This window comes from Anser cygnoides, chromosome 8, assembly GCF_040182565.1.
Source record: "Anser cygnoides isolate HZ-2024a breed goose chromosome 8, Taihu_goose_T2T_genome, whole genome shotgun sequence".
Taxonomy (NCBI): Eukaryota; Metazoa; Chordata; class Aves; order Anseriformes; family Anatidae; genus Anser; species Anser cygnoides.
In genome coordinates, this window is record NC_089880.1 from 6,523,787 (window position 1) to 6,535,342 (window position 11,556).

An 11,556-nucleotide genomic window follows, 5' to 3' on the forward strand; every position below is an offset into this window, starting at 1 on the left:
GACCCAGCGGTGGGAGATCCATTAGCACAGCAACAAACCCTGCTACTCCCTCATGAAGGCGAGGTTCTGCCTTTCCCATCTGAGGCTTGCTTTCTGCATAACTGACTCAGTCAGCTTTGTTCTTCAAAGGACAACTTGCAGTAACCAAACGTATTGTCACAAACACAGAAATGCAGGCAGCAACAGCCAACATCCAAATAGCTTCTAAATCTCTTGTTTTGCCATCTAGAACCACAGAGACACTTCTGTTACACAGGCATTATCTCCAAGCAGGCAGAGGGGCTGAATCCACGGCTTTCAGGTGCATCAAACAGACCACCCCTGAGGACAGCTGTGACAAAGTGCGTGGCTGGTGGTGGCACCAAGACATGCAGTTCCTGCGTTGGCCAGCCCATAAAACAGCCCATACCCACTGCCTTTAGGTCAGGCATGTGTCTGTGCAGCAATATCGGGCACCACGAGCCTGTTTCTGCCCCTGCCCCGAGCACCAACAGCAGCTGAGCAGGGCTCCTGTTCCACCGCACGAGGCCCTCCCAACGAGAAGCAGCCTCTGCAGGAACAACAGCAAGCACAATCCCTCTGCACTTCTGATGTAGCTTTTAATGCGTTACCAGGATCTACAGAGCAGCGCTGATGAGCATTACAGACATCTGATCTGCCACATTCACTCTGAAACAAAATAAACGTGTAACGAAATGGAAGGGACTCAGCTCTCCCGTCAGAGCTAGCGCCTACTCCCCGGCCCGCCTGGGGCAGCACCACGCGCTTTCCTGTTCTTCAGTGCTGGTGACTTCAGAACTAGCCCCCGAGCCATGAAAACTTGGTTCACAGAGAAAGGCCTGACAAATGTCAGCAGCAGTACAAGCTAAGGCACAAATCAGGCAGTCTACCTCCCATGAGACCCATTCGTGGAGCATTCATCCACCCTCTCATTCTCTGGTTTTATTGCTCAAAAACTGCTGCAAGAATCCCCTGACTGTTCTAAGACTGCGCAGCACAAACAGCATCGGATCATGGTGGAGGGGAACCATAGCTCAATTTTAGACCGCACGGAAGGGCCACACGAGGTTCAAACAGCTCAGCTAAGCAGTACGGAAGCGGCAGCACATTCAAGCAGGCTACCTGATCAGAGGCTGGGAACATTTGCATCCCAACGCCACATCTGCTGTGACACCCCATGCCTCCAGTGCCCATAAATCACTGCCTCACAAGGAACAGAGCATTACCTAGTGTTTCTACATGCCCCTGAGATCCTACGGTACACCAAACACGTCAGTTTATTGACAGGTGTTATTCTGACAAAAATCACTAAGGCTCAGCTCTGCACACCCCAAGTAGCTCAAAATTAATCATCTTAAAGCCTCTGAGAGTCAGCATAAGTTATTGCTAAGCTGTCTTTACAGTCTCAGCAGCAAACTACAAGCAACCTGCCGAATTTCACCCAACTACATTTTTAATGACAATATCTGAAATTTTCCCAGAACGATTCTTTCCAGCAAAAAGTACCTCCTCCAAGAGACTTTTCATTAAACCCCCCAGAACCTCACAAAGATCAACAAACCCTGATCTCACAGAAGACGAAGGTAACAGGAAAGCAGGTTTAGCCACTACAGGTTTTGATCCAGCAACAGTTCCCTGTTTGCAAAGGTGGAAGCAGCGCAGGGCAGAAACGCACCGTGGCAATAGCAGCCGGCAGCACCGCGGAGCGCAGGTTCCTCGGGCACTCAGCAGGCAAGGGGCAGATGTTGGGGCTGGGGAAGTGTCAGTGTCCACACTATGCACATATAGAGCTCAAGTTCAAGCTATGCATCATAAATAATCCAAGATCTCCAACTACAAGCCATAGTTCAAAAGCTCAGAGAAGTAAATACGAACTTTAACAATTCTCAATGTGCTCTAATCAAGGAAGACAAAATGTTTTGATACTCAAAAGAAGCAGAAGCAGACCGCCACAACTTTTATTCATCAAAAATAAAATTAAGTGATGTTGGCCCAGGCAAGTAGCATTAACCTCTAATTGCAGTTGATTCAATTAGCTATCCAAATAATGCTGGGTAATATCATGAGGCCACCTTTTGTCCATTATAAACAGGGCAGGAAACCACGTCCAACAGTTCGTATGCAAATTATAGCTCTGCAAGCTCAGGTGAAAAAGGGTCACTTTGGCAGCAATCTAACCATAATGAAGACACAAACCAAGGCTCTGGCACAGTTTATCAATTCCTGATTCCCTCACGGGGCTGGAACAGCGCACAGCACGTGAGAACTTCCCCAGATTCATTCCATTCACGTCCATCGCCCTGCCCAAGTACCAGCCCCGCGTGCCCAAGCCCGGGAGGCACGGCAGCTCTCCGTGGGGCTGGGATGCCCGTCCTGCCGCCCAAACCCAGCACCGCGGCCTGGCAGCTTTTGCCCCAACTGGCTGAAACGCGCCTGACGCTTTTTTTCCCCTTTTACACTGACAGAAAATGGCACTGTAGTGGTAAAGCGCAGATGTCAGAAAAGGGAATTAACAAGCCAGAAGATAACTGACGCTGTGGGTAAACACAGACAAAGAACGTTCCTCCTAGAAGTACAAAATGCTTTTTGCTGGCGCCCTAGACGCGAATGCTTTTACACGTATGGGAAGGAGAGTTGCCAGTGTGAGCTGTTACAGCGTGCTGGCTGTTTCAAAGCACACCAAAGACTTCCAAGTTCAGTTCCCCCTCAGCCATCTGCTCGTGTCCCCGCTCTCACCGGCACCATAGGTGTGCGCGATGCCTCCGCAGGAAGCCCCGCAGGAGCCTCCTCTCCCTCAATTACCAGCATCCCCTCATCTCGGCACCCGAGACCGGCTTCGAGGCAGCCACAAAGCCCGGCTCCTACCTAACAAAGGCACCCGGCAGCGGCCGCCCGGGGAGCCGCCGTGCGCCCCGACCCCCGGGCGGCAGAGCCGGGGCCCCCCGGCTCCGCTCCGACCTCCGCCCGCGGAGGCTGAGGCCGAGGCCGGGGAGGCCCCGAGGCCGAGGCGCGCCCCGGAGGCCGCCCCCGCCGTGCCGCAGCCCCGTCCCCCGCCCGGCCCGGGGGCAGGCAGGCTGCCTCCCCGCCCCGCAGCCCTCAGCGCCCCCCGCACGCACGGCCCGGGGTCGGCCCGGAGGAATTAGGGAGGTGGGGATGCTCTGCGGGCTGCCCGCCTTAGGCACCGGGGGGCACAGGAGCCTTACCCCCCGTCCTTCCCCGTGGCGGGGGAGGGCAGCGCCCGGCTCTCCTGCCAAGGGGGGGGGACGAAGGCAGCGCCGGGACCCCCAAGCCCCCCGGCCGCACCTGGGACATCTGCGGGCGCAGGTTGATCTCCTTGAGGTTGATGGAGTGGCCGCGCAGGTTGTTGAGCAGCTGGCAGAGCAGCACGCCGTCGCGCAGCGTCTGCGCCAGGTCGAAGACCTGTGCCGTGTCCCAGGTGACCCGGTGGTTGGGCGGCAGCACCTTGCAGCTGATCAGCCACTGCCCGCACTGCTTCCACGGCTCCATCCCGGCCATGCTGCGGCCGCCCCGGGCCCCGCGGCGCCCTCCCGGTGCCGGCCCGCTCCCGCCGCCCCGCTCCGCCCCGGGACCGCCCCCGCCGGGCGGAGCCCACCCGGCACCGGGCCCCGCCGCCCCCCCGGGCTCCAGGAGGCGCTCGGGCAGCGGCAGGGCTCGGCCTCGAGTGGAAACGGCCAAAAATGAAGTTGGCCGCATTCAGAGCTCTCCCCATCTCGGTGTCAAAAGCCAGCGTTGCCCTCCTCCAGCAGCGCCGGGGACTTCTCAGAAAGGAGTCTCTTAGTAGGACACAAAACATCTTCCCTTTTCTATTAAAAAGGCTTTTTTCAATAACCAGAAAACACTTCAAGTATTATTAATGTGCCACTCTGAGGAAAAAAAACAATCCAGTGTGAGAAAGCCTTCCAGCAGCAGAACACAAACATGATTATCCACAGCTATCCCTCATTTTCATGTCTCCTCCCTTAAAAGCCTGACACTTAGCGCTTTCTGAGCAAACTAACCCCACAAAAGCTCTTAATAATTTCTTCAAGAATTACTATAATATTTCTGGGAATGGATTTCAAAAGCTGAGGCCTAACAGCCCATCTGCACGTTTAAGCTGTTTTAAAATGCTGCTTCACCTTTTCTGCGAGTGACGGGCTTGTTGTTCCAGACATTTTCATCAAGATCCTGGCTTGTATCAGGAATAGCGTAGCCAGCAGGAGCAGGGAGGTGATTGTTCCCCTGTACTCTGCTCTGGTGAGGCCGCACCTCGAGCGCTGTGTTCAGCTTTGAGCTCCTCAGTACAAGAAGGACATCGAGGCCCTGGAGTATGTCTAGAGCAGCGCTGCGAAGCTGGTGAAGGGCCTGGAACACAAGTCCTGTGAGGAGCGGCCGAGGGAACTGGGGTTGTTTAGTCTGGAGAAGAGGAGGCCCAGGGGACCTTATTGCTCTCTACAACTACCTGAGAGGAAGGTGTGGGGAGATGGGGGTCAGCCTCTCCTCACAGGTAACTAGTGATAGAACTAGAGGGAATGGCCTCAAGTTGTACCAGGGGAGGTTTAGGTTGGAAATTAGGAGACATTTCTTCTCAGAAAGAGCAGTCAGGCATTGGAACAGGTTGCCAAGGGAGGTGGTGGCGTCACCATCCCTGGGGTTGTTCACAGAAAGGTTGGACGTGGTGCTTAGGGACATGCTTTAGTGGGTGACATTGGTGGTAGTGTGATGGTTGGACCAGATGATCTTGGAGGTCTTTTCCAACCTTAATGATTCTATGATTTTCCCCAGTAGAACATGCTGTTAACCCTGGATCGGGCACGGAGGTCTGCTCACCACGCTGTGGGGCAGCTGCCCCCAGAAGCAGACGAACCAGTGGGATCCGCCACCCACGACACCTGCGCAGTCACCCAGCAGACAGCACATCAGCTAGGTGTGACTTGCCACTAATTAGAAGGCACAACAGCTGCTGCAGGACATGGGGCACAGTGTTTGGTTCCTCACTAGGGAGGTACAGAGCCACCAGCAGCCAGCCTGCTCCCCAAGACTTCCCCAGCTCTGACCGAGCGCGCAGGGAGCTCACCCAGCTGCTCCACACAGGCCGGGCCGGTCAGAGCAGAAACCCCCATTAGCACAACACAAACCCGATGTAGCAGTGAGAGGGTTTTGTGTGAGCAAGAAGAGGGATCCTCAATCAAAAGTATCAGTGGCAGTGCAGCTGAGCTTCAAATCTTCAGAATAACCTGCACCCTGGAGAGCACCACCCCAGTGTGGGTGGTGTCTGCAGTTCCCCTGCCTCCATCCCAGTGGCTCCTTCAGCCAAGCCTGTCTGTGCCGCAGCTCCTGGGCAGCAGGTGAGCTTGCAAATCACCAACAGGATGCACAGAGCCGGACCGCCCACAGCCAGGCAGAATTAGAGACAACTCAGTTCCTTGCTGACATCAAACAGGACTGAAGTTAACTACCTGAGATCATTTGGTTATCACCGCCCAACAGATTGAACTTCAGAGCAGTTTGATCAAGAATACAACAAAGCACTGTCTCGTAGTAAGATTTTTTTTTTTTTTAAATCTGCAACAAGTTAAACACAAAATGGCACGTGAATAAAAAATTTGGTGGTGCCCAGGAGCTATCCCCACTCAGACTGAGGACATTCATAACACTGAAGCCAACGCAACAGGCAGCAAAGTAAATAAATGAAAGAAACAGAAAAACATCAGCACTGTTATCTACACCCCCACTTCAGCTGCCTGCAGCCAGGATCAGTGATACAGCAGCACGCTCAAGGCAGCATAAGCTGTTGGGATGCTTTTGCAGAAATACAGAAAAGCAAGCACCATTCTGATTTATAAACAGAAAAAAAATACACTTCAGGCAAGTTTCTCAAATTGATAAGATCTTTTTACATGGTTTGTTAGGAACAATCCACCATTCCTTAATCCAAGCTTCCTATCACTAGAATTTGTGGGCTTTAAAAGCAGTATGTGGAAGCAGACATCTTATAAACCTATTCTGGGGTTTTAAATTGTTTGTAGGTCATAGGCTGTTATACTGAAGCGTAAGAACTAAATTACATTCAAAATACAGCAGAGGAACAAAAACATATCGACCAAGTGCCATTCCTCCAGATATATTAAGGTTATGTAGCTGGCCATGCTTAGTAATGGCAACGTGAATGCATTGAAAGGGAAATAAAAGTCATCACTGAAATAACCACTTGTGCACTTAAGTGGAGGAAACTTTTGTGGGAAGCGTTTGGCTGTCCACACCTGCACTGAGCGTAGCTTACCAACGAGGACACCTTGAAGCTTACTGGAGACTCACACGGAGAAGAATCCATATCTCTACATAAACTCCAGAAAACCAGCTCTGCAAGAAGTTGTGTGCTTGGAAGGAGGGAAGGGGCAAACAGGTGAAATTCATGGTCAGCGCAGCCTTGGTAGAGCAGATGCTCACTGCTGACAGTAGATGTATAGACACACATTCCCTTTCCTCTTGCAGTATTTCTCCCAACCTTCCTCACCATCCTACATTGCCCACAATCATTTAGTGAAGGGTGTTTGATCTTTGAATTAATCCTGAATTTGTTTGGGTCCAAGAGCTACTTATACATTGACCATTTTTGCTGTTAACATATGCAAAAAAAAAAACACCATAACTGAAATATCAAGTACTTCGATGAACCACCTGCTGAAGACATACTGAGACATACTGGAAATTTGACTTATTTGCATCCTGGCTTCCTCCTCATACTCCAAGAATTGCCCAGTTGGAGGGTGCTCCAGATGGATAGAGAGCCCAGTTTAAAAGTCACCTCAGCCCATTCCCTCCACTAGGACAGACTGATGCTCAAACCTAACATGGAGGTCTCAGTTTAGGTTGCTCAAAAAAGCTCACGTTATTTTACATACCTTCTTCCCCCCCTTAACACATCAGGAAACCACTCACTGAATTAGTTCATCTTCAGATTCTTAAAACAAAACCAGCAACATTAAGGACTTGCATTCCTGCATTCAAAATACTTCCAGTCAACTACATAAAAATAAAAAAAACTATTAAAGAGCAGCAAGTCTGAAGAATTATACAACAAAAAGCACCCAGAAAGAACTCTTGCATGTTTTTTCTCTCCTTCCAAGCAACAACTGTCTCTTTGCTGGAGACATCATAAATTTGTTGCTTTTACTCTTTACCCTGTGCTGCATCCGGTGAAGGTGGCGACTCCAGCTCCTTTCTTGTTACTTTATTGAGAGGAACTCAATTAGTTTTATAAGCTTTATCATTTCTGGCTCTTAAAGTTTTCCTGTCCTCTGACAATAGCTCAAGTGCATTTTTGAATAACCCAGAGAAAGCTGGGCAAGCTGAAGTGAAGCACTGCCCTTGTTTGTGGGTACTAAATGCCTGCGTGCCAGCTGAGCCAGCACTGAGCTCATGCTCAGCATGTCTCAATTAGATCCACTTAATTATACTAGTAAGAAAATTCAGTTACATGCAGTTTGCAAGAGAACAGAAATATACAGCCTTTGTCTCAGACGCTTGTATCGTTATCCTGCTTGAAAACGCGCCGGGCTAACGTGGCTCCTGGCCAGAAGCTTCCCTTGAACCACACTCTTTTTGGCTCGAAGTGAATAATCAGGAGGTGGACAGAGTCCAGCATTTCTCAAGTAGCCTGCTCATCTTGCAGTAAAAGTAAATGACGGTAAGATCGCTGACCAGCATTCTTCAATAATTTGCCTGCCACTTAAATGAATGTGGATCAGGATCTCCCGGGTGCACCAGGCTGTATCCAACTGTGACCAGCTCCAGTCTCAGAACTACTGCGGAAACTTTGTGGCAGAAAGAAAAGCAGTGCTGCTTGATTGTTAATTATTTGTTAATTGATTGTTAATTGATTGTGTTATCATTAAAAGTCTTACACTAATCAGAGACTTTCAGAAAAATAAACATTCTAAATCAATATCTGAATTTCAGCAAAGCACTATACATTGCTTTAAAAAGACTACTTCAAGTTTGCATGGAAAGAATCATAGTGACTTGAAATCTAAATGAAACACTGAAAACAAAAAACAACAACAAACAAAACAATAAGCTGAAAGGATGCGTGGAACTGAGCAGAACAAGAGCTGGTATTGAATTCACTTTTCAGTAGAGACCTGAAAGATGCCGTCAGTCAACATGTGTAAACGTGTAGATAGTTATGAACTAGGAGGAATTGTCAATGCCATCTGACACCGGATGAACACCAAGATGCTGTTTTTATTACAAAATTGCCTGGATACTCAAAATGCATTTGAATGTTTGAGAAACCTATGAGTATACAAGGGAAGATCCATCTAAACCAGTCAATGTTGAAGTGTTGAAGGAGTCACGTGGGCTGCCTAGATCTAACAGCTACCTACCAAACGATCATCTGAAAACATTTACTTCATCTACTTCCCCTGCCAGAAATCTGCTTTCCACTGAAGTCAACAGAAGCTTGATTTCAATGGGTCCAGAATCTTTTGTTCTATTCCTAACATACAACATTTGATTTCTAGAAACCAGAACTCCACCTTTCTAAAAACCACTCATACGAAAGGAACAATGGTACGTCATCTGTTTGAGCTGAGAAGGGTGGAATATAACTGTCAACATGCGGTCATGAATTTTATAAGGAAAACAAAGTTAGAAAAAAAGAATTTGTTATGTAGTACTTTACAACATTTTTAACCAAAATAGCAAAAAGGCTGGTGTCTTAAGAATCCAAGCAACTTGAAGCAATAAAGAAAATCGTCACCTTCCCTATCTCTTAGTAAGTCCATCTCAATCTCCTCTGACTTCACTGATGCCTCTATCCAATATTCCCATTTCTTACCCCTTCCCCTATTTTACCTCCATTGCTTGTCTTCCATAAGTTGTTCTCAACAGTCTGATGATGTTTTTAAATGCAAAATCAGATCAGATGACAGGGTTACAGGATGGTGAAAACACCTCTTTTCACTAAAGATAGGAGATGTAGACAAACGTACTTTTCATGGTCCCAGATGACAAGAAAGTGATATTTTTATGAAAGGTCAAGGTGTTCAGGTACATGTAACTGAGATATGAGTGCAGAATGCTACAGATTGGCAGGAAGTAAGCCCTAAAGCAAGGAAAAATAGTTTTTGTTTGTTTCCATAGTTTGTTCAGAACCCCAAATCCAGAAAGATTTTCCTGCAGCTTTGGATGAAAGCATCAATTGCTGGAAGAGATCTGAATATAAGGTCCAGGAAAACAAAAATCTCTACCTAAAGCTTGGAAAAAATCTGAAAAGCACCATGCATGAAATGTCTACTCAAAGAGCGAAAGAATATTTGAAGCAACGTTTATAACTCTATTGCTAATAGAATATTATTTCAAAGTTAATAGTATTAGGCAATTGAACTTTTCATATCCTACAGTCAAAGTTTACCACTAGTCTCTAATCTCATGCTGTGCTAACAGCTATAGTAAATAGGGCAGTCACATATAATCTCAAAGACACTGTTCCAGTTATTCCACCTACAGTGTTAGACCTTTATTTACATACTAATCTATGTTCAGCAAATGAAAGTTACCTTTTATGCTCACAAGTCAAATATATTAATGATTTTTAACTGCAAAACTGCAGAATTTATTTTTAGAGATGTCAGCAGGCAAAGTATTTCTAAACACTTCAGTAGGCAGCACAGCTTCACTTCTAATGTTTCCTGTGCTTGTCACTCCTCAGGAATAAAGAAAATAAATATTTCAGAACACACTGCTACCTACTTTGTTAGTCTCTCATAATGAGTGTACTTGGGCAGTGCTCATCTAATGAAGCTGGGCCAGTGCTAGACTGCAGATCAGCAAAGGCTGAAGAATTCGGGGGCTCTTTATTCAGTCCATAGGGATGGCATTTGCACTACCAGGGAAAACGGCACTAGACTAGGGCCCGTACCTAATCGATGCCATTAACCCTGGCCTACAGTTCAGAAGAATAAGCCACCACAAGAACAAGATACAAATCTTGAAAACTGGCCTCTGAGCGTGTTGAACTTCCATTTCTGCAAGTTCAGTTTTAGACCCCGCTCCCACAGTGACAACAACAGACAAAAAGTGTCTTTTATCTCACGGCCATCGAGTCCCACCCACTATGCTGATATCAAAACTTCCCCAACCCTGGTTGAGAAATATTGCTCAAGATAAAACTATCCATGTGAAGTGATGATTTAGAAACAAAGGTTTCAGTTCAGGACTGTCACGTGGAATAGTGTCAGAACCAAGATACGCTGCTCTCACCATATCAAAAATAGTGGCAGGCATCTGCCAGCATAAAGCATTTGAGATTTACCCATCTGAAGTCCAAGTGAAGCCTGGCAAGTTGTAAAACTATTACACCCTCCCACCTCTTTTTTCTTATAGTGCCCTTAGCACTGTACCAGGACTCAGGTAGGAGTGAAGGTTCATTACTGGCTCCAAAAGGAGCAACAGCTACCTCCTGCTTGCTAATAAACCTGCATAGACCCAGGTGCTCTGTGGGCTATTATCTCACCTACAGAAGAGTGAGGAGTGCCAGAGAACAGCTCTCAGAAAAAAAACTGGTTTCTGGCAGGGGGGAAAGAGGCAATACTCCCTGACACAACACAGGTTATTCTGAAGGCACAGGGAATAACATATAAACACAAGCTGCCTTAAAGAGCATGACAAGATAATACAAACAACAGCCAAAGACAAAGGTATGGCCACCCAATGACAGAAGCATAACAGCTCTGTCTACTACAGAGCTGATTTAGTAGACAAAATTGAGAAAATGCCCTTTCCAAGCACCACTGAGCCTTCCTCCCATTTTTGTTCTTCCACATTTCCTGCAGCCAGCCCTTCTTACGACACTGCATCTTGTACACAACGCTCAAACAGGGAAAGCTTTCAGCACCCGAGTACCAGCACCTCCCTCAGCCTCTGTGGATGCTAACCACACAGGACCTTGGCACAATTTTAATTGCAATTAAAAGAAAAAAACATCTATGATATGATATCAAAAGGTTACATATCCAAATTAGATGAACCCATACCAATATTACAAAACAAAGGAATAACAACGTGCCAGCAAGCGACAGAAGGACATAGGTACAACCACCAGGAACCAGTCCTCTGCAAAGGCTGCCAGAGCTGCAGCAAAAGCCAACGCTACCATCATACAGTATTTCCCTGTCCTCCAAGCCCAAATTCTGCAGAGTTGTACCTGCTGACTCCTTTCACAAGTATCTGCAGCTACATTACCTGCTTCCTTGGATTTACAATGAAGTTGCATAAACAAACAAACACAGGCAGGATTATAGCACTTGAGTTGTTGGCTTTTCCCTATTTCCCTTTTTCCCAGGGAGGCACCAAAGGGCAGATGCAGGCAGAAGTCTGGCAGTCAAGGCATTGTGCTGGATCCAAGGCCAGAACAGGAACCCAATGACCAACCACCAAGCACCCACCCCAGAGGCTGGGCAAAACAGCAGCCAGCCCCAGAAGCCAGTATTTAGTCTCCTGGGAGAGTAATAGTAGGCAGGTGGCCCAGCCTGCGCTCACGGCCAGCTG

At 47.7% G+C, this 11,556-nt stretch overlaps 1 protein-coding gene across 5 annotated transcripts in view; it reads right to left on the bottom strand.

The window, feature by feature from the left end:
- The window catches only part of VAV3 (vav guanine nucleotide exchange factor 3), a 275,359-nt gene extending 263,848 nt beyond the window's left edge, over window positions 1-11,511 (bottom strand). For 2 of the 5 annotated variants that reach the window (XM_048066889.2, XM_048066890.2), the window contains exon 1: window positions 3,304-3,586. In XM_048066889.2, the coding sequence (XP_047922846.1) occupies window positions 3,304-3,516 (213 nt within the window). In that variant the 5' untranslated portion in view covers window positions 3,517-3,586. Of the gene's footprint in view, window positions 1-3,303; window positions 3,587-11,250 lie in introns of those variants that run through there. The other 3 variants (XM_048066888.2, XM_048066894.2, XM_048066891.2) reach the window with 3 other exon arrangements.
- Between the last annotated feature and the right edge of the window lie 45 nt (window positions 11,512-11,556).